General features: G+C 38.1%; 1 protein-coding gene across 2 annotated transcripts; it reads right to left on the bottom strand.

Annotated features, from left to right (window-relative positions):
• Positions 1-4676: 4676 nt before the first annotated feature.
• LOC105220175 (homeobox protein onecut) lies at positions 4677-22566 on the bottom strand. Of its 2 annotated transcripts, none has more exons than XM_011196588.3 (4): positions 20546-22566; positions 5362-8528; positions 5170-5297; positions 4677-5076 (listed from the first exon to the last, which is right to left on the bottom strand). In XM_011196588.3, the coding sequence occupies exons 2-4, from the start codon at positions 8441-8443 to the stop codon at positions 4687-4689; spliced, it is 3600 nt and encodes a 1199-aa protein (XP_011194890.1). In that variant the 5' UTR covers positions 8444-8528; positions 20546-22566; the 3' UTR covers positions 4677-4686. The 2 variants fall into 2 exon arrangements, with proteins under 2 accessions (XP_011194890.1, XP_028901500.1); XM_029045667.2 differs by having other exon boundaries at positions 21873-22566.
• Between the last annotated feature and the right edge of the window lie 834 nt (positions 22567-23400).

Raw genomic sequence — 23400 nt, 5'->3', positions numbered from 1 at the left:
ACATAGAAAATGAACTACAATTATGTTAAAAAAAAGAAAAAATACTTATAAGTTAGTTTAAAGTTTTATTTTAAGATTTTTTTGAGGTGCACGCAGACTTATGTAAATTTGAGTAGGGCAAGTGTACATGCCTCTGAAGTACGATAAAATTACTAAAAGCTTACTTTGTCTGTAACAGCCGCTAATTTAGACGTGTTTTTATGATCTTGGCCAGATGCGTTTGTTAAAAACTCACAATTTGTGAATGCTTGACCAAAAATAATTTTACAACGACTCCCTAGCTAGACATTGCTCCGTATGTCTTTTTATTTTACCCTAATTTTTTGAACATACCTCATATATACCTACATATGTACATACATTGGCACATACATATATACCCCGAGTCAACTCCGTAAAGGAGCTCATTAATGAATACAAAACTCAGTTTATCAAACTTCTAATATGCTATGTTATGATTATATTATTTCCATTCAGCTAACTAATTTGATTATTGGCTATAGCACAGGAATCATCATATAAATATGGCCCAGTCGACATAAACAAATAGTTGCCAAAATATAACTGTAAGTGCAAGTACAACTGACTTTCACTGCTAACTTTTTTGACTCTTTGGCACTATGTGCAAAGTATACTAAATAATAGAAGTGCGCATATATTCAATATACCAGACGGACTAGAACTAGTGGAAAATTTATTTGATATGAGTATAATGACTAATATAATTTTTTGTTACTGCATTGCTTACTACGGGTATAATCGTCGTATCTCCTTTATATATATGCTCGACTGCACTAAACTTTCTTTTTAAAACACAGTGTTCAAACATATCTTGTGGATGTGCCAAACGGGTGTATATGCATATGTATGTACGTATTTGTATGCATATACGTATGTACAGTGATACCCGCTTAAGTGTACAAACCCCCTCCCCGTTTAAGTGCCTTTCCCGCTTAAGTGACCACACTTTGCGGCATCGTTGTTTTTTCTCTAAATTTGCATATAAAATTCCCCTCTTAAGAGCCTCCGCTTAAGTGCTTTTCCCGCTTAAATGCCTGTAATATTTAAGCCACAAAAACAATTTTTTTTATATTTTTGACATTGAATGCGCTAAGTATTGTCAAAAGGAAAACATATACATAGTTTTGTAATGTTTTTTTTTCGTATTTATTGTTATTAGTAATTATTTTTGTTATTAATAAGAAATTAATGTGACTTTCATTCTAAAAGACAAAAATTTAGATCGAAATATTTGAGAAAAAGCTTGGTAAGTACCTCAGGGACTTAAGCGGGATTCATTTAAGTGCATTTCCCGCTTAAGTGTCACAAAAGTCTTGCATGTTAAGAAGGGGAACTTAAGCGGGGAACTTAAGCGGGGATTACTGTTACATTGTTTGACGTCATTGCAGTCGCTTAATTGTTATGAATTATGAGTTATGTTTAATCATAGTGCACTGTGCGCTAACAGGAATTTCACTCCATTTCATTCATTGCATATACACATACAAATATTACTTAACCTAAGTATTTAGCAAGTTGTCTATTATTTTAATGCGTTTTTGTTGCACATATGATCGCATTTGACTAGCTTAAAATTGCAGCAATTTAGTTAAATTGTATCCTTTTTTATCTTTGTTTGCTTTTGTTGTATACCACATTATACATGTGTGTATTATTGTTCATATGCATGCAAACAGTGGCATATATATATATATATATATATATATATATATATATATATTTGTTTTTATTTCGCGTTTTATATCATTCTTGTTTATATTTCGCATTTTATATCATTCTTTAAATATGTTGCATTTTTCTAATGTTTTCATAAAGTTTCTAATACTACTTGTTTACCATTTATATGAATTATATTAAGATAGTTTTTGCATTATGTCTACATATGTATGTATGTTCAATAAAAACTTGTCTAAGTAAATACATTGTAAGCTTGTTCATACGTTTGCTTATGAATATGTGTTTTGTGTTAGAAGCAGCCAATTATTTAATAAGAACATTGTGTACATGTGTAAAGAAAAAATCTTTTGGCAACACTTGCCCTTTGGTTTACAATTACATTTTCACATATACAAACTTACAGACATACCAAAAGAGGCATTGCTTGAGTTTACCTCCACTTATATACAATGAATACAAATATCGATATTTACCAGCGTATCTGCTTAGGAAAATTTGCACTAAGAGCAAGCTTTGCAGCATTTACTATGAGAATTATTTAAAAGCAATATCCAACTGTTTCTTTTGACGCCGTACCGCATTTGTTAACTTGTTGTAACTGCTTTGCAAGTACATAATACATATAAATATTTATTATTTCCTAACGCGTGCTAAAACCATAAAAAATACATATATATATATATATACAATATATCTTAAAGAAAATATTCAATTGCAGCTAACAAATTTGTAGAAGTATTTCGATCTCAAAGTGTGACCATTGGTGTACTTGGTTGAAATTTAACGTAGAAAGACTCTAATTGCAATGTAATGTATTGTAGAGAGAGACCTATGACAACTATGTGTACAAATTCGCGTTGGGAAACACGATCTACGTAACAAGTTTTTCTCAACAGCAGTGGGGTTTAAAAAATATTGTAGACACTATATATATTATGAGTCTGTCGCAGTTAGTAGTTCTATACGTACATACGCAACACCCAACCACAAACAACCGCCCTCACACCACCCACCCCCCGGGATTTGAGTAAAGATGAAAACTCTGCATTGCTCCATATAACTGAAGCTGGAGTAGTGTGTTTAACTACATATATATTGAATTGTTTGAAATAAATGAAAAACCTATTTCCTAAATTCAACAACTATTTGATGTTTGCATACATGCGGCATCGACTTTTTAAAAACAATTAGCGCTCTCTATTAGTTGTTGACGAGCTAACACACTAACATGACTTTTAGATCCTCCAATTCATCATTCAAATATTCCACACAGTCACTCACACTTATGTTGCTCACACAAATCGGCATACCTGCACCGATGCTATCTTCATGTACGCTTATCTTGCTGCTTCGTAGCGGCTGTACTTGACCGCGTTTCGCAATTTCCTGTGTCAAAGGTTTATTGAAGCCAGTGATGCATTCTAATTTCTGCACATGCTTTACATCACTCTCGTCATTTAGTACATTATACAAAGCGTCACCGGCATTTTTCACATTCGTTTTATTCATGAGTTGCGGCGATGAAAGCCTTTGATGTTGCTGGTTTTGATTTTGATTTAGTATCTGCTTCGACTCCGTTTGGTATTTGGGCATCAATTTATAATCCACACGCACGTCCTTGCTATTCGATACCTCTGCGCTCTTTTGTTGGTCAGTAGACCCTAGCGCACTGTGTACAATAACATTCCTTTCGTCATCAACAACGCGCGTGTTACACTGAGCGATTGGCGAATATTCAGTCTCTTGGTTGCACATTACTGAATTATTCAAAAGCCCTTGGCCATAATCAGCGTCCACATCAGAATTGTGTGTCAACTGCATTTGTTGATCATATAAAGTTACAGTTTTACCTATCGAATTTCGTCTTTTCTCATTGGTGTTCACAACACAGTTCCCAACAGTGTCTTTTTCATTATGCTCAACTAACTCCGAGTTACAACTACTTATCAGTATATCGCCAGAATCATCATGTTTGAGTATGAACTCAGTTAGTACTCTATTTGCAATGACCTGAACGTCTGCACTACCAGTGACTCTTTCATTCCCACTTCTTTCGGCTTCACCAGCGATGGTTACCTCGGGTGCGCTGATTGTAAAACTGTTGATATTTTCTTCTTGTCTGCTATCATCACAACCGCCAACAGCAACTGCAAGCTGCTTTTCCAGATTACTACAATCAGAATCGCCACCCGATGATAAAAAAAACTGATCTATACTACTGCTGTTTAGTGAATGTTCGACTAGGTCCGTTGCCACGAATTGCGTTGCATGCCGAAAATCCGTGTCGCCATCGATGAAATTACTTTGCACCACATTGATACCATTTATTTCGGAGTAATTGTCTTCGGTGTAGATATTCCTTAAGAAATTATCAAATTTAAAGCCCAATCGTTTCTTAACGAGACTTTTAGTATCGTCACCACTCCACTCAAACTTATTGTGAATTTCACAAATTTTACTATTATGTACATTATTATTGCGTTCTCTGTAAGAGCATTTAGGTTTAAAGCCAATAATCTTATCGTCAACTGATTGGTGTCTGGAATTCAAATTTGGCAAGCTCTCCGATTCAGTTTCGCACATATCTATCGCAACCCTTGTCTTTTTGTTCACAGCTGTTGAACAAAGCTTGTTTTGGTTTTTAACAATAGTAATTTTTTTATTGTTTAACAGGACTTCAGCGCAACGTACAACAGGAGTGGCAGAAATTGAAAGTGAATTGGAAGTGGGTATTGTAACTACCCTTGCGCGAATGCGTTCATGACGTTTGTGACACAAGTCATGTGTATGTTGCAATGATGGGATATCACCTCTATCTGTATTTCTGTTGTTGATTTTATGCTGCTGTCGTTTGTTTATATATTGGTTCAGGTGCTGTTGTGTTTCGTCACGCTGTTCCTGCTGAAATGTCTGACTTTTCTTACCATGCAGTTCTTGCTCTCGGTGATGTCGTTGTTGTTCTTCTTTGATTATCTGTTCTGTATGGTGTCACAACATATCGTCATTATCTGTGTCATTATCGTGTTCACCATCTAGGTCGAAATCATCATTACCCAAATCCAAGTCCATATCGCCGTCGTCGTCCAGATCTAGTGAATGCTGATTGCTCGGCGAAAGTGACTGAGCATGTTGCAGTGAATGCTGATGCTGTTGGTGGTGATTGTTGCGATGATGACTATTGTTATTATTTAAACGATTGTTGCCACCACTGACCCCATTACTATGACGATGCATGCCTAGGCCCTTTGAATCATCATCGCGCCATTTATCCATGGAACGACGACGTGCATTCATAAAAAAATTCCCAACCGTGGTCGGTTCTAATCCCAATTGACGGGCAATTGTTACTTGCATCTCCTTCGAAGGCCTCTTTGTTTCCTGGAATAAATTCACAATAGCACGTTACAATTACATATTCAATATAAAAAGGGCGACAATTCCAATATAACTCCAATATAACTGTAAACTCACTTTAAATATTGCTTGAAGTGTTCGTCTCTGTAGATCTGTGAAGACGAGTCGCGGCTTCTTTGGTTGAGGCATATGCTCGATATGAGGCTCTTCTTTACGACGGCACACCCCATTTCCACCTACACTACCTGCAATATTAAAGGCAAAGTTGCTCAGTAAATTGATATAAACGGATGACTTATTTGTATTTACCACCATTAGAGCTATTTAAAACGACAACACTGTTATTATTAACGATACCAACGCTAGTTGAATTGTTCCCCGAGCCGCTGTTATTATTAGTGGTATTACGTTGAGGTATCTGTGCTGCTGCCATCCGTAAGGCTGACATTCGTTGAAACTCTGGTTCTTGTAACCATTTGAACATACGTCGAAAGGTCTCACGGCCAGACTTGAGTTTTGACCAAGGTTTGGGGTTACGCAGGAGATCAGAGAGTGTACCTTGCGAACGACAAAGCACACGTTGAGCAAATATTGCCTGCGGAATGCTATATCGTTTCAATTCTGCAGATATACGCTGTGCTAATTCTTTAGTGTTGATTTCCTCTACATCGCCACCGGTGGTGAGAGTACTACCCCCACCACTGCCAGCGCAGCCACTTGCTCCTCCACTGCTACTACAGGTACTTCCACCACCACCACCTGTTGTGTTGCATCCACTAGATCCACTTGAACTGTTACTGCCATTGTTAATATTTGTTACATGTTGGATATTAAGCAGTAACTGTTGTTGTTGATCATTTTGAGAATTCTGTTGCGAAATTTGTCGTTGCTGCTGTCCCATATTGCACAAAATATTGTTGTTGCTAAGCAAGTTTTGTCCACCCATAACATTGGAGAGACGCAAACTACTGCTAACATTTAAGTTGCAATCACTGGTAACAGGATGTGTGTCCATGTGGTGCTGTTCTGTTGTTACAGTGACTAAATGTGGTTGTTGTTGTTGTTGGTGATGCGCATGACTCATTGGTTGTTGGATTGTTAGCAGAGTTGTGGCTGTTCCCATCATATCGTTTGGTGGAGGCGATGGAGTAAGCGACACTACCACAGCATCTCGCTCCAGCCGTGAAATGTCAGCGATGCCTCTACTGCCTAGTGAGGCAGCAGATAGAGTTGCCATTGCACCATTTATGGGCGGCAATGTTACCACAGGTTGGTTGACCATACTACAACTCCCAGGCGAATTTAACGATACTGAACCAGCTGATATGGAGTGTGGACTCAAAATTGGGCTGTGCTGTAATTGCAATTGAGAACTTCGTCCGCCAGATGTCGATGAGGAAGATGGCGTTGTTGTCACTAAAAGATCCCGTTGATGTATACTGTACGGTGATTCGTAACCTGTTACAATAACATTCTCCCCAACCACAGTGTCATTAACTATTGATACGGGTTGGGATAGGCATATAAGCTGTTTTTGTGAATCAGCTTGATTAATATGAAGAGATGTTGCACCGGTACTAAGACTGCTGTTACTGCAGACATTGCTGGTGATAATACCACCATTTGTTGTTTTACAGGTAGACGACAGCGTAGGAGAATGCAATTCTGTAGAATGACTGTATGCAGATTGTGGAGAGAGGGCACCACATGGACTTGGCGATGCATTATGAAGTTCACACGCTACCACCATGCCCGATAATGTATGCGATGGTGAGGAGCCATAATTGTGGGGCGGAGACATCGACATACCTATCGATGGCAACTTATCATAAGATGAATATGGCGATTGTACGCCGCTAAGGCTACTTAAACTAAGTCCGCCCAGACTACCTTGATGTGGCAGCACTGCGAATGGTCCAACACCGCCCGAAGAGGAATTGCTATTACTACTAGCACCACCTCCAACACAATTACCAATGACGTTCACACCGCTGCCATTTATATGACCGCCGTAGGCAAACTTATCAGACATTGTTGATATAGGCGGTAATGGTTGCAGCGGTGTCAATGTCGCATATGAAGATGTTGGGCTAAAGCTAGGCGGAGAAATGCGCTCATTCACGGATGTCAAAGTTTGATAAGAAGTCGGTTCCAACGAATTTTCACCCACAACCCCAACACTCACAACACCCAGCTCTGGACTAAGTATATGAGAAGCCGAGTCGCGGGAATCCTCATGTTGCTGCACAATGACTGACAAAGCTTCATGATGCGATGTTTGATGCCGGAGATGGCCCTGTGGTGCAGAATGTTGTGTATTTCTATGGTGGTTATTTGATTCTCCGACCTGATGACATTGACGTGACTGCTGCTGTTCATTTAAATTGTCATGGGCATGTTGCGATATCGAATTACTGCCATTCCTGCTTCCTCCACCGCTCCCATAGTGATGGTGCAGCAATTGCTGTTCCTGCAGTTGAACATGTTCATGGTGATGTTGATTTAACGTCACCTCTACCGCATCCGCTGAAAGATCGTCGATCCCACCTACACCGACGTCAACATCAATATGGGATACATCCAATGTTCTGTGAACACTACAATGGTTTTCAACCCTTCGCTTAGGAATCTTCTTACGGCCCATGTCAAGCTCTTCTATTACAACTACTTTGTCCTCTTGTTTGACATCAATAATATTTGTAACAGTGCGTGGGTTTGGCGAAGAACATACTGACAATTCATCGAGCGTCACATCAGTGCCTACAAAATCCACAGAGCTGCCAGCTTGCAAACGATCTTTATGATGTTGCTGGGGGTGATGATTACTTTGGGGATTTTGATGTGTATTTGCAATTTGTAGCAACTGTTGATGAGGTGATGTCACAAGTTGATGATGCTGTTGGTGCTGATGTAAATGATGGTGGTTATGTAGCTGCCTATCTAACTGTTCTTCATGTTGACTTTGAACCGAAACAGTTGTTGGGGTTTGAAATGTCGAATGCACTGGACTATGGCTAAGGCCATCAATGATTGTGCGTACCATTACGACTGGACCAGCACCCTCCACATCGGTGATGGTACCATTACTGGTTGTTACTACCGTGTGTGCAACCACGTTATGATCGTCTATAACGACATTGTGGGCGGAGAGAGCAGGAACCGGTGAAGACGACGGCGTGCGATGACCAACCACGAGCACTGAATTATGCGACAATGATGGATGATCTACGCTCACGCCAATCTCGGATCCACGTCGATCAGATGTTGCAGATGAAGCGGTTGTTATCAATCCGTTGTCATCGATTAGTTGACTAGTAAGTGACTGCTGGTCGATAATCTCACTTATCGACGCCATGCTCATCTTGATGATCGAATTGCGTAAATTTTTCATTTGTGGATCTCATTCGCAACTTTTAATAATCGTTAGAGGCTACAAATACATGGTATATCATCAGCCGCATTCAACATAGGCATATCTGAAACAAGATAATTAAACGAACAATCATGTGTGAAAAGTTTGTATTTGTGAATATAAAAACTAAAATATAAATTTTGTTAAAAGCTAACTTTAATATGAAAAAATGATTTTTTTTTAATTATTAGATAATACGCTCGATAAAATTATTTGCAACATCTACGTTAAGGCTAAGTTTTATAGTCTCGCAATTTATTAAAAAAATTGCATTTACATAACACACAAATTTACCCATAAATTCGGCATAAAGTTTAATAGGATAACGAAAATCAGCACATATAGTATATGAGGGCTGAGGTAATTCCTGAACCGATTTCATTCATTTAGGTACACTACATCCAATATACGCTCACTTAGTTTTGCTAAGATATCTCACATATTAACCAATACATATATGCGGAATAAAGCTGACCTCGGATGATTTAAGGGCGTGCACCTGGAATGTCTGGACCCTTAATCAAGAAGGTGCCTCTGCCCAGCTAGTTGATGTCCTCATACCACTAAAGGCTGATATCACCGCCATCTAAGAAGTGAGATGGACGGGACAAGGACGGAAGAAGGTGGGTCGTTGTGACATCTACTACAGCGGTCATATAAAGGACCGCAAATTTGGTGTTGGATTTGTGGTGGGAAAGAGACTCCGTCGCCGAGTCCTGGCATTCACCCCGTTAGATGAACGTCTAGTCACAATCCGCATAAAAGCGAGGTTCTTCAACATATCGCTTATTTGCACCCTCGTCCCAACGGCAGAGAAGGACGATGTGACCACAGATACTTTCTATGAGCGCCTAGGACGCACTTACGAGCGCTGCCCCCGCCACGATGTCAAAATCGTGCTTGGCGATTTCAACACTAGGGTGGGTAAATAAGGTGTCTTTGGCACAACAGTCGGAAAATTCAATTCCATGACGAAACATCGCCAAACGGCCTGAAGCTGAACATTAGAAAATACTTCAAGCCACTTGGCTGTCTCTTGATCGAAACAAGCGTAACCAAATCGATCACGTTGTGATAGACGGAAGACATGTCTCCTGTGTTTTAGACGTGCGTACGCTCCGAGGTCCAAATATAAACTCGGACCATTATCTTGTCGCAGCGAAGATACGCACCCGCCTCTGTGCAGCAAAGAATGCCCGTCAACAAACACAAGGAAGGTTCGACGTCGAAAAGCTGCAATCGCAACAGACAGCCACGAAATACTCTACTCGACTTGCACTCCTGCTCTCTGAGAGCACTCATCAGCATCTCGGTATAAGGGAACTGTGGAACGGCATCTCAAACTCACTGCGTACCGCTGCAGCCGAAACAATTGGTTTTCGGCAACGACAAAAAAAAGCTGGTACGATGAGGAGTGCCGTCTCGCAGCGGAGAGAAAACAGACTGCCTACCTCGCAACGTTGCAAACGACCACAACACGTGCGGGATGGGATAGATACAGAGATCTGAAGAGGGAAGCGAGACGCATCTACAGACAAAAAAAGAAAGAGGCCGAAATGCGTGAGTACGAAGAGCTTGAGAAGCTGGCAGACAGAGGGAATGCTCGCAAATTTTATGAAAAAATGAAGCGACTTAACGAAGGTTTCAAGACCGGAGCATGCTCATGTAGAGACCAAGGTGGTAATCTGGTAACCGACGTCCAGGGCATACTGGGATTATGGAGGGAACACTTCTCCGACCTGCTGAACGGCAGTGAGAGTACAACACCAGGAGATGGCGAACCCGATCCCCCAATCGATGACGATGGAACAGATGTTCCATTACCCGACCATGAAGAAATTCGAATAGCAATTACCCGCTTGAAGAACAACAAAGCGGCGGGGGCCGATAGATTACCGGCAGAACTATTCAAATACGGCGGCGAAGAACTGATAAGGTGCATGCATCAGCTTCTTTGCAGAATATGGTCGGAAGAAAGCATGCCTGACGATTGGAATCTCAGTGTGCTCTGCCCAATCCATAAAAAGGGAGATCCCACAATCTGTGCTAATTACCGTGGGATAAGCCACCTAAATATCGCCTATAAGGTTCTATCGAGCGTACTGTGTGAAAGACTAAAGCCCACCGTCATCAAACTGATTGGACCTTATCAGTGTGGCTTTAGACCTGGAAAATCCACACCTGACCAGATATTCAACATGCGCCAAATCTTGGAGAAGACCCGTGAAAAGAGTATGTCGATTTTTAAAGCTGCGTTCAACAGCACGAAAAAGAGCTGAAAAGCTCCGTCAGGATTGGGAAGGACCTCTCCGAGCCGTTCCATTCAGAGCGAGGTTTCAGACAAGGTGACTCACTATCGTGTGACTTCTTTAACTTGATGCTGAAAAAATTATACGAGCTACTGAGCTAAATAGACAAGGTTCAATCTTCTATAAGTGTGTTCAGCTGCTGGCGTACGCCGATGATATTGATCAGAAGCAACAACCGCGCCGTTTGTTCTGCTCTTTCCCGCATGGATAAGGAGGCGAGCGAATGGGTCTGGAGGTGAATGAGGACAAGACGAAATATCTCCTGTCATCAAGCAAACAATCGGCGCATTCGCGTCTTGGCACCCACGTCACTGTTGACAGTCGTAACTTCGAAGTAGTAGATATTTTCGTCTACTTGGGAACCAGCGTTAGCAACACCAACAATGTCAGCCTTGAAATCCAACGCAGAATCACTTTTGCCAACTGGTGCTACTTTGGACTGAGTCGCTTATCATTCCCGTCCTGCTTTATGGTGCAGAAGCTTGGACGATGTCAATATCAGATGAGACGACACTAGGAGTTTTCGAGAGGAAAATTTTGCGCAAGATTTATGGTTATCAGTTGGAGGGACCAGGTGGAGGACGACCTGATTACACTTGGAATCTCCAACTGACGCCGAAATGCGAAGGAAAGAGAGGAGTGGCGCGCTCTCATCGATTCGGCTATAACCGGCGAAACGGTTCAACGCCAATCACATACATACATAATTAGGAATATGGGAGCTAGGATATGATATTTTTAAAAAACCTATAATTAGGTATATGGGAGCTGGGAGATGTTATGACCCAATTTTAATAATTTTTGGAACAGAGACATACTATTAGAAAAAAACAATTTCCTCTGAATTACATTAAATTATTAGAATTTCATTACATATGATTAGAATGAGATTTACCCATATTTTCGGTTAAAATTTACTCTTAGGCGCTGAGTTCAACATGTTCGATATCTGGGGCCTTGAAAAGTTATAGTTCGTTTTCGAAGCCACAGATGATATCCACTATTTGTGTAAAGGTTTATTCCGATATCTTCATTGGCCTTATGTATACATTATAAAGTGAAGGAATCAGATGGAATTCAAAAGTGAGTTATAAGGAAAGTAGTCGTGGTTGTGAATCGATTTCGATTGTATACCGAATTTCACTGAAATATGTCGAGCAGTTCCTGAGATATGGCTGAAAATGGTCCATTTTTAATTTTGTAAGAAAATCTGAGTGCAGCTTCCTTCTGCTATTATTTCTGAGAAATTTAATGTTTCTCACGTTTTTAGTTAGTGAGTCAACCCATTTTTAGTAATTTTCAGCCTAACCTTTGTATGGGAGGTGGGCGTGGTTATTACTATTTTCATGGTGTGTGGTGGGGTACGTAAGAGAACCGACTGCAAAAAAGTTTGGTTTATATTGCTTAATTGGTTTGCGAGATAACAACAAATCACTGATTTGGGTGCGGGGACACGCCCACTTCCTCCAAAAAATTATATCCAAATATGCCCCTTCCTAGTGCGATCCTTTATTCCAAATTTTACTTTTATAACTTTATTAATGGCTTAGTTATGACACTTTACGTGTTTTCGGTTTTCGCCATTTTGTGGGCGAGGCAATGGTCCGATTTTGCCCATTTTCGGAAGTAAGAGCCTTCTTCCGGTCCTAATGGACATGTGTACGAAGTTTCGATAAGATATCTAAATTTTTACTCAAGTTATCCGTTGCTCGGACGGACGGACAGACAGATGTTCGGATTTTGAATCTTCTTGACACCCTGATCATTTTGATATATATAACCCTATATCTAACTCGTTTAGTTTAATGACTTAAAAACAACCGTTATGTGAACAAAACTATAATACTCCCTTAGCAACTTTTGTTGCGAGAGTGTAAAAATGGCGAAATAATGAATTGACTGTATTGTTGATGTTAAATGAAGTCGCAAAAATGTGTATCAGTATCCATGAATCTAATAGCCTCGATAGATGAGCAAAATTAATGCGCCTTAAGAAATATATATATATATATATATATATATATTTGGCGTAGAAACCGCTTTAAGCGATTATAGCCGAATCCACCAGAGCGCGCCACTCGTTCCTCCTTTTTGCTTTTTGGCGCCAACTGGAAACACCAAGTGAAGCCAGGTCACTTTGCACTTGGTCTTTCCACCGGAGTGGAGGTCGTCCTCTTCCGCGGCTTCTCCAGCGGGTACTGCATCGAAGACTTTCAGAGCTGGACTGTATTCTACAAAGAAGCTGATGCATGCACCTTATCAGTTTTTCGCCGCCGTATTTGAATTGATCGGCAGGTAGTCCATCGGCCCCGCCGCTTTGTTGTTCTTCAAGCGGGTAATTGCTTAAGAAATGCTTATGCGTATTAAAATTTTATGGTGACAAATGGCAAACTTTGTGCATTTAGACGGCTGATGGGGAAATCTGCCTATTCATTAAAAGAAGTAAACAAATGTATCAGCACATTTTCGTCGCTGGTTGTTGTTGTTGAAACTACCCGCTGTGGGTTTTTTACCATCTAAAAACATTAAAATTAGTTATTGTTATTCTAATATTTTCCAATAATTGAATTGGCAAAATAAAAACATAAATCATTTGTTTACGATTTTTCTTCATCTATGTACCAATCAGCATTCATAATAGCAAAAATCGGCTTTTCACTTTTTTTTTTATGCATTACTAATTTGCTTTAAAATGGATAAATGCGCGGGTTAAAGCAAATCAACGCCGCTAATGCAAATTAGCGCTGCCGTTTGTTTAGGCTATAATATTAACTGTCGTCGATTGACTAAGCGTTATAAAGAAGCTAATAGAACGTACAATTCTGTAATTCAAACAGACAGGCAGCACTTATGGTGCAAGTCTGCGCTAAAATGTTCTTTTAATCATGCGCAATATTGTTGCACCATTTTCTTAGGTGGAGAGATACTTAAATCTGCGCATACAAAATTTTTTTGTTTCTTTGTTTCGAGCTGCGGCTACGTTATGTTTTATTTAATCAATTAAAATATATTTCAATGTAAAAACAACAAAAATATATATTTATATTGTAATTTTTGTACAAAAATTGTCATTTGAGTCGTTTTTACATTGTGAATAGTCTACATATATAAAACAAAATTTGGCAGCACTCGCAAGCGGCGATAAAATTTTTAATAAGTTATCCGCATACTATCTTGCACGAATTCAACTAGATAATTTTGTTGTTGCTTTCACATGTAACATTTTGGACAAGCAAGCAGCGCCCAAAGATAGCTAGAAGAAAAGTAGCCAATCGATTGCAGCTATTGTAGTATTTTAACAGTAAAAATGATGAGGAATTCAGAATTTACCAATGAGGGAATTGCTAACAGAACATAAAAGATAGTTATTTACTCATAACATTGGCAAATAATTTCGTGCCAACTCTTTTAAACGATCGTTAATACACGCAATAAAGTAATCAACAGAGAGAATGTTCTCACCAAATTGCTGGTGCACTGGAGAATACGTGCAAAGTATGGGTGATCAAAATCCACACTGATTTTGGTAGCTAACTTCGACAAACGGAAAATTACTTTTGACTCAATATCTCGGAAAAAATAGTTTAATGCATGATAAAATGTCTAGAATCCCCTACTTTCGAAAGGTATGTATATTTAATTTATAAAAATTATAAAAGGAAATTTATATCATTATGAGGTAATTAAAAGTCTCATCGTGTCATAGTGAACCCTTGGGCATTGCACACGATTGAATTAAATCCCGCAGCTAATTTCTCTACAACACAGAATACAACTTTTAAGATAGTTTTTTTATAAGTTGTGCAGTGGTATTACGGAACGTACATTTTCAAACTCAACATTAATATCTACATACATACAGTTTCGATTAAAATTTAGTAAACATGCAGACCAAAGGTATTCCGTGTTAAGCAACATCGCTACATCGGACTGGTCGGGGGGAAGATTCAACTGGCTCAGGGTTCATGTTGTTGTAGCAATCTCTTTTAATATTTTTTCCCCGGAGGATTCGCCTTCTCACTTTAGGTCGCCTCCAAACGGCTGTCTCTTAGCTACCCAGAGGATACTTGGTCTAAGACCGGAAGTCATGAGCTGCTTGAGCCATATGCAAAAAAATCGTTCCTGGCCACTCCCAAGTGAATGCCATTCAGGAATTTTCCTCACTAACGTGAACTTCTACACATGACTCCATCCTCCATCGGCATATGTCGATGATATCGATAGCATTGGAAACAACACCCGCGCAGTTAGTTCTGCATACTGGATAAGGAAGCCAAGCGTATGGGTCTTTTAGTGAACGAGAATCAGACGAAATATCTCATGTCATCAAATAAACAGCCAGAGCACTCGCGTCTTGATTCCCACGTCTCTGTTGACAGTCATAACATTGAAGTCATAGATAATTTCGTCTATCTTTGAACCAGCATTACCACCAATAATAATGTCAGCCTTGGAATCTAACGCAGAATCACTCTTGCCAACAGGTGCTACTATGGACCGAGTAGGCAATTGAAAGTCTTTTTTCGACAAACAAAATTTTTCTTCTCATCCTCGTCCTGTTTTATGGTACAGAAGCGTGGACGATGCCAGTTTTCGGGAGAAAGGTTTTGCGGATGATTTATGGTCCCTTTAACATTGGCATCGGCGAATACCGCAGCCGATGGATCGAGTAGCTGTATGAGTGATTCGACGATATGTGCTGCGAATAAGAAGACAGTGGCTATCCTGGCTTGGTCATGTTGTTCGAATGGCCGAAGCGCTCCAGCTCAGAAAGTGTTCGATGCAGTACCCGATGCTGTTATCCGATGATGAGGATAACCTCCACTCCGTTGGAAAAACCAGGTGGAGAAAGACCTGGCAGCACTTCGGATTTCCAACTGGTGCCAAATAGCCAATTAAGAAAAGAAAGATATGAAGTTTTGCCTCCGGAGTTCTTAAAATGCGCTTTATTTTCCTTTTTAGATTGCAGATTAATATTGTATAGAGTATCTAGCTTCTTGTTCAACAGTTCGCACAAATATTTCTTTATATTAATGAAAATAAACCATATGGATTAATTTTTCGTGAACCACTAGAATAACGAACATCATAATAAATATCTTTTTATATGGGGGCTGGGGTAAGTCCTGGTCCGACTTCAAGAATTTTTTCTACATAACATCCAGCATTATAACACCTAAAATTTTAAAATCTGTATATCAGATAGATGTAATTTCCTCTAAAGTTTTTTATAACATCTGAGAAATTTACCTATATTTTTGGAAAACAATTAGCCAAAAGCAATATGCAGAATGTGTGGGTTAAATTGTCTGTTATATTAATAAAATTAAATAAATAAATTGCGAGAGCACAAAATGTTCGCTTTCACCCTAATTTAGCTATTCCTTACTTGTTAGTAAATCAAATCGACGTCTTTAAAAGTTTGTTGCCATAGACGTTCGTGACTTATTTTCTTTAGAGTCAATATTTTTGAAGTGTTTATAATATAAACCATATTCCATCGCTCTGCATTGACCGAAACAAATTGTAGACCTTGGTCTATAAGACGGTTGATGCAAAATTTCTCAAACGCTGTTTTCCTAATACAGTGGAACTTATCTAACTCGAATCACCATAATACACAAAAAGAATTCGAGTTAGAGAGACTTCGAGTTACAGAATTTTCATTAAAACATGAAATTTTTTAAAAAGCTGTAAAATATTGATTTATACACATTTTTATTTATTTATTTCGCATAACGTATGTACATAAAACTTTGTAAAATGTATTCAGTGATTTTGTTCGTTGCAGTTTCCTATTATTTGGCTATTGAAGTCTGTATCCAATGCCTTTGTTACATAATTTCTGCAATCCATAAGTATAATATCATTTTTTTAGCCAGTTTTATGCTGAATTGCTGATATCGAATATGAAGCAAAATACAGTAGAATTCATTTATAACGACGTCGCTTATAACGACTAACCGTTTTTGGCGTCGATATTATTTACTCAAGTTTGGTTTAATAGTTAGATTCTGAGAAAATGTAACTTTTTAATGCGACTCCGGTTTGAACGACAAACCGTTTATAGCGACACTTTTTACGATAATTCGTCCGTTTAAAACGACGCGCTTCACCGTTCAATTCTCCTTATTGGCACGCGTCACAGTTAGTGTTTGTCACTTGTTATGACAAGTTCAAAAAATAAAATAAAATGAGTTCTTTGAAGAGAAAGTGTTTTTCAATTGAAGAAAAGAGTGCAATATTACACAGATTAGAAGCTGGTGAATCAAACGCCCTCGCAAAAGAATTTGGCGTATCTCATTCTACAATATCAACAATAAAGAAGAATAAATACAAGATCGAGCCGCTATTTAATGCCAATGTTTTGAAAAGCAAACGTGTAAGAACTTCTAATCATGAGCAATTGGATAAGGCATTGTTACAGTGGTTTAAGCTTCAGCGCGACCGGGGAATACCTCTTAATGGACCTCTGCTACAAGAGAAAGCAAATTTTTTTGCTAGACAGTTAGACATGCAAAATTTCATATGTTCCATGAGTTGGATAAACCGTTTTAAAGTAAGACACAACATCGTCAGTGGAAAGATTGTTGGCGAGTTTTTGTCAGTACAACAGAGTGATGTACACGATTGGTTAGAAAAAGTTTGGCCTACTCTACGTGCTCAATTTAGTGATGATGAAATTTTTAATGCAGATGAGACCTGGTTGTTTTATAAATTAACCCCAGACAAGACGTTGAAATTTAAAGGTGAAAAATGTACAGGAGGAAAATTATCAAAGGAGCGAATAACAGTGATGGTGGCAGCCAACATAAGTGGCACAGCTAAAAAAAAAACTTCTCGTAATCGGGAAATCTCAACGTCCCAGATGTTTTAAAAATGTACGGCATTTGCCAGTGGATTATGAGAGCAATCGAAAAGCCTGGATGACTGGTGACATTTTTACCAAATGGGCACGCGCATGGGATCGTGAACTTATGAAAAAGAATAAGAAAATCCTGCTGTTAGTTGACAACTGTCCTGCACATCCCCATATTGCAGACTTGAAAAGCATAACTCTAGTATTTCTGCCTCCAAACACGACATCAGTGTTGCAACCCATGGATCAAGGGATAATTCGAGCTTTGAAAGCACATTTTCGTAAAAACCTTATTTTAAAAATGATCCAGTTTCTAGATGGCGGATGCAGTAGTGTTGAGTGCACGAAAATCACTGTTCTTGACGCTATTCTAATGATTCAAGATGCCTGGACTCAACTCAAGCAAGGGACAATTTTTAACTGTTACAAACATGCTGGTTTTGTCCGAAGCAATGTAGAATGTACCATAACTTCAGATGATTTTAACGAAGAAGACGACGTACCGCTGAGCATTTGGGCGAAGGCTATTGATAAGCATCAGTTACCCAAAACAAACGAGGACTTTGAACAATACGCGCGTGTCGATGATGCTGTCGCCACTTGTGAAGATCCGTCTGATGAAAACATTGTGGATAATGTCATCGCCGACGATGCGAATAGCAAAGATAGCGACGGTGATGATGACGAACCAGAGTTTTATCCAACCTTAGGTATATCTGAAGCTCTGAAGGCTGCGGAAACGCTTAATGTATTTGTTCAGACTAACTTTGATGATGACCATATGAAAACAATGATGTCACGAATTCACAATGCTGTCCGAAGTTCTTACTACCGAACAAAAGTCTGTCAAAAACAAACCCAAATAACAGATTTCCTACGTTAGTGACAGTATTACAGTACATTACGTACCTATGTTTGTAATTTGGTATGTACTACTTATTTGTGTACATATAAGAATAATTAAAATAAACATATGTAACTGATTCCTACAACATGTTTTATTTACCTAAATAGGAAAATTAAACTTTCGCACTTATAATACATAATTACATACATATGTAAATATCCGTTTTATACGTCATCCGGTTAGTACGACATAATACCGCCGGTCCCTTGAAGGTCGTTATATCCGGATTCTACTGTAGTTACGACAACGATATTTCACTACCGGTGATTTTTTCATCGTGAATTCTGTTAATTGCACAGTAGCAGTTCAATGTTTCTAGTTAGCTCACAGCAGCTATAGCATTCAGTGCTTCTAGTTAGATCATAGCAGCTATAGCAATTCAGTGTTTCTAGTTAGATCACAGGAGCAATAGCAGTTCAGTCTTTCTAGCTATATCATAGCATCTATAGCAGAACAGTGCTTCTAGTTATCACAGTCGCAATAGCAGTTAAGTGGTCCTAATTGTATCATAGCAGTTATAGCAGTTCAGTGTTTCTAGTTAGATCATAGCAGCAAGAACAGTTCAGTGTTTCTAGCTAGATCATAGCATCTATAGCAATTCAGTGCTTCTATTTATCACAGTGTTTAGATCACAGCAGTTGTTGCAGTTCAATGTTTCTAGTTAGATCACAGCAGCTATAGCAGTTCAGTGCTTCTAGTTAGATCATAGCAGCTATAGCAATTCAGTGTTTCTAGTTAGATCACAGGAGCAATAGCAGTTCAGTCTTTCTAGCTAGATCATAGCATCTATAGCAGTACAGTGCTTCTAGTTATTACAGTCGCAATAGCAGTTAAGTGGTCCTAATTGTATCATAGCAGTTATAGCAGTTCAGTGTTTCTAGTTAGATCATAGCAGCAAGAACAATTCAGTGTTTCTAGCTAGATCATAGCATCTATAGCAATTTAGTGCTTCTAGTTATCACAGTAGGAATAGCAGTTTAGTGCTTCTAGTTAGATCACAGCATCTATAGCAGTTCAGTGCTTCTAGTTAGATCACAGTAGCAATAGCAGTTTAGTGGTTCTAGTTAGATCACAGTAGCAATGGAATGGCAGCTCAGTGCTTCTATTTAGACCACAGTAGCAAAAGCAGTTTAGTGAACCTAGTTAGATCACAGTAGCAATGGAAGCTCAGTGCTTCTAGTTAGATCACAGTAGCAATAGCAGTTTAGTGCTTCTACTTAGATCACAGTAGCAATACCAGTTCAGTGTTTCTACTTAGATCACAGTAGCAATGTTAGTTGTGATTTCGATTATTTTGGGTACGGTGATTGCGAAAACAGTTCAATTTTGGGTATTGTTAAAATTAGTATTTATGAAAATGTGTTGAATTTTAATAAATAAATATGAAGTACAAATTCTCATTAATTCGTTTTTTTAGTTTCGAATCACAGTTATTTAAAAATCGTATCGGTCATCACTATTACTAACTACAAAGTATAAAAACTGCTAAATATAAAAACGGCATAACAGTTACGGTCAACTAATTAGCATGGCTGCTATTTGAATCATGTTAACATTCATAAGTCGAAAAGCTAAATGGAATAATTTAAATATTTTAAGTTTAATTAAGCGATATTTCACTGCATAAAATAATATGCAGTTTTTCTAACACACACATCACAATAACAGGAATACATATATTGTGATTGTGTCGATTCTGAACTCACAGGTAACTCTCTAGTTACTCTTCTTTAATCGGATCTGAAATGGCTTAGAACAATGCTACCTTCAACCAAACATTCCGAACTCTCCATACAATACTAAATTACAAGAAGGTAGTATTTGCTTACTACTTAACCTAATCTAATATAACGAATTAGTTAAAAAATTCTCAATTTTTAAACAAAAAAAAAAATAATAATAATAAATAATAAGTTATGTGAACAAGTTTTTGAAATAATTTTTGTTTTTCAGTCGAAGTTTTATAGTCCCATCTAGCAATGATTTAATTGCAATTGCTGTTTTACCTCTACGTTGCTTTCCGAATTTACTGGTCTTGAAATGCTGCTAAATGAAGTATGTGCTCTTGTAACGTTTATTTTGTTGTAGCTTGATTACTTTGATTATACCAGCATTAATAATGGTTGATAACTTGGATAGGTTACTGCTGTAAGTTAATTGTTATTGTTACTCTTATACCGTGTGTAAGTACAATACATACTAGCTTCTGTGTTGACGCTAGACCTACTTTTACATTTTCTTAGTAATGTATTTGTTTATTTCTTATTTTTGTTATTTTTTATCTTTGCTTCGTGTTGGCGTATGTGTATGAATCTAACGCATACATACGGTTGTGAATATGCACACATGCATATCATTTTGCATACAAATATTTACACACACTAACACATATGTATGTGTGTTAACACAACTGCACACATTTCAAAGTAATTGGCCAAAGCCTATACGTAGGCTACACGTTCGTTTGCACAATTAATTATTAATAATTCTGTGTACATACTTACACGCAGTAGCGTGAATGCAGTTGCTTTTACACGCCAAGCTCAGCAACAAATTTAAGTCATATCTGGCATTATTTTAAGCACGATTTTAGGCATAACCGCACCGTTCCAATCATTGGTGTATATATGAATGTACATAAATAATTTAACGTTACACTTCTTGCAATTGTAGAATTTCACACCTGGACGACATGGATGTGCACTATACAAGTGCAAGTGTTTCACTTTATTTTGCCTTTATTAATTCGGCTACATTTTCAACAATCTGTATTATGTTCTCTGCATTCGTCACTTTTGAAAATGTCTAAGTGGATTTTATGCTTTTATTTTGGAGCTCTTTCTGTCGCTTATTTCGTGTTCTTCATACTTTTGCCTTTGCTGCTGCTGCTGCTCCTGCAACACAAGTCCTCAACAACTTGATATATGCAAAAGCGCATCTATTGCCATATTTTTGTGTAGTGTGCATAAGAATATTACCCAATACGAACGAGTTGGCAAAAAGGCAAACTAATCGGCACAAGTTAACAATGCGGCTGTCACTGTTGACTCTAACGATTGTTGGAGTGTACAACACCGTAACACCGTTGTGGCAACGACAGTCGCGACAGTAACGACAAAGCAGACAATGACAACAGTTTTGCTGCTATGCAGGACATGTACCGAAATAAACATACACTTACACAGGCAAAAACACACGCACACAATAACAATGTACGAACGTAAGCAGCAATAAAAATGGGGGCTAATGTTTATATTGAAAAAGAAAATTGCCCACGAAAATGGTCAGTTGAATATATTAGATGCTAGTTATCACAATATTGGATACACTCACTGTATGGTTACCGTTTTAGCCACATACGACAATAAAAAAAAAACAGCACATCCTTCTCACGTTGCTTGCCTTTTAATCTTCACAAATACACATTCGAATTCACATGCACATATTATATGCCTGTATGTATACATATATTTACTCAGCGAACAAGGCCATTTATATATACTAGCCCATCATATTCCTTCTATTATTTTTGTTTAAATCATTTTTACACTTCATTTTATATATATGCATTTGCGTATGTGTATTTTCACGAGGTTTTCTACATACAAGCGTTAAGTTAAAATTAAAAATAAGTGCAAGGAATTATGTTGATTTTCTTAACCGTTTTTTTTTCTTTTTTTATTGCGTTGTGGAAATGTGTATATTTTCTAAAGCAATTCGTATTTTTCGCCAACGACCGCTAAAACTAAAACTTCCCGTTTCTGTAGTAATTTTTGGAAGTGAGTCCAAAGCCAAGTGAGTTTCAAAGCACGCTCAACTTGGCATGCGCGCTGATGGGGTCGTAGAGCACAATTTTTGAAGCAAAATAACGAGTACGAATAACATTATCAGCGTATGTGAAGAAGCACAACAACCCTTAACCATACCCATTGCCAGTTACTACCCTCCCTAGCGTGCGCAACCCTAGCGCCACAAAGCATTATATGTATTTGAATCGCTGTTGTACAATATGTGTTTATATACACCCTACTGTCGCAGTCACTAGTTATAAGCTACCTTACAACTAGTGTGTGCCACAAGCTCAACTAGCCAACCAATTGTCTTTTTACTCATGCAACTACTGCATTTTTTTAGACTCAATATTAATTGTCATTATCGCTTAGAAATATATGAGTATTTTCAAATGATGAAAATAACTATTCAATATCTACAACTCCAAGAAACAATAAGCGCAAACTTGTGGGATATCAGTTTACAAATCGGAACTCTAACTTAATAAACAATATTAGACTGATACAAATTGTAGCACGATTTCTTATTTCGATATGTTAATTCACTTGGTCAGTAGCGTTCATCCTAAATCGTACAAGAAAATTTGTTTGTATTATATAGTTATAAATATACATATATGGAAAAGCGGCGAATTGATTTGGCTGCAAGGTATCTACATGCACATATGCATGTATGCATTAATGGTTACACGGAGAAATTGTGACGAGTAGCGTTAACTGTATGGAACTAGTCATATGTGGCAGTGTAGCATAATGTTAGGTGTAAGATAATTATACATTTTGTAATAATGGTAACATTTACATTAAAAACAAAAGTATGGTATAACAATATTAAATCTTTGACGTACAACAGTTAAATTTAGCTGTCCGTTAGTAAGCATATAATTTATACATATATATTTCAAGTTAGTTACTGCTTTACAAAGCACAAGTAAAGCTACACGAAGTTTCCTTAAGTTGTTGTCAGAGTGTCAGCGTTAAGTGATAGCATGTCGCCACTTCTAGCCATAATTCGCTGAATATGTCTGTAAATCGCTCACAGTTTTCAGTGTTAGGGCGAGTAGCAAAGC

This window comes from Zeugodacus cucurbitae, chromosome X (genome assembly GCF_028554725.1).
Source record: "Zeugodacus cucurbitae isolate PBARC_wt_2022May chromosome X, idZeuCucr1.2, whole genome shotgun sequence".
Classification (NCBI taxonomy): Eukaryota; Metazoa; Arthropoda; class Insecta; order Diptera; family Tephritidae; genus Zeugodacus; species Zeugodacus cucurbitae.
This window is presented reverse-complemented; position numbering and strand designations above follow the sequence as displayed.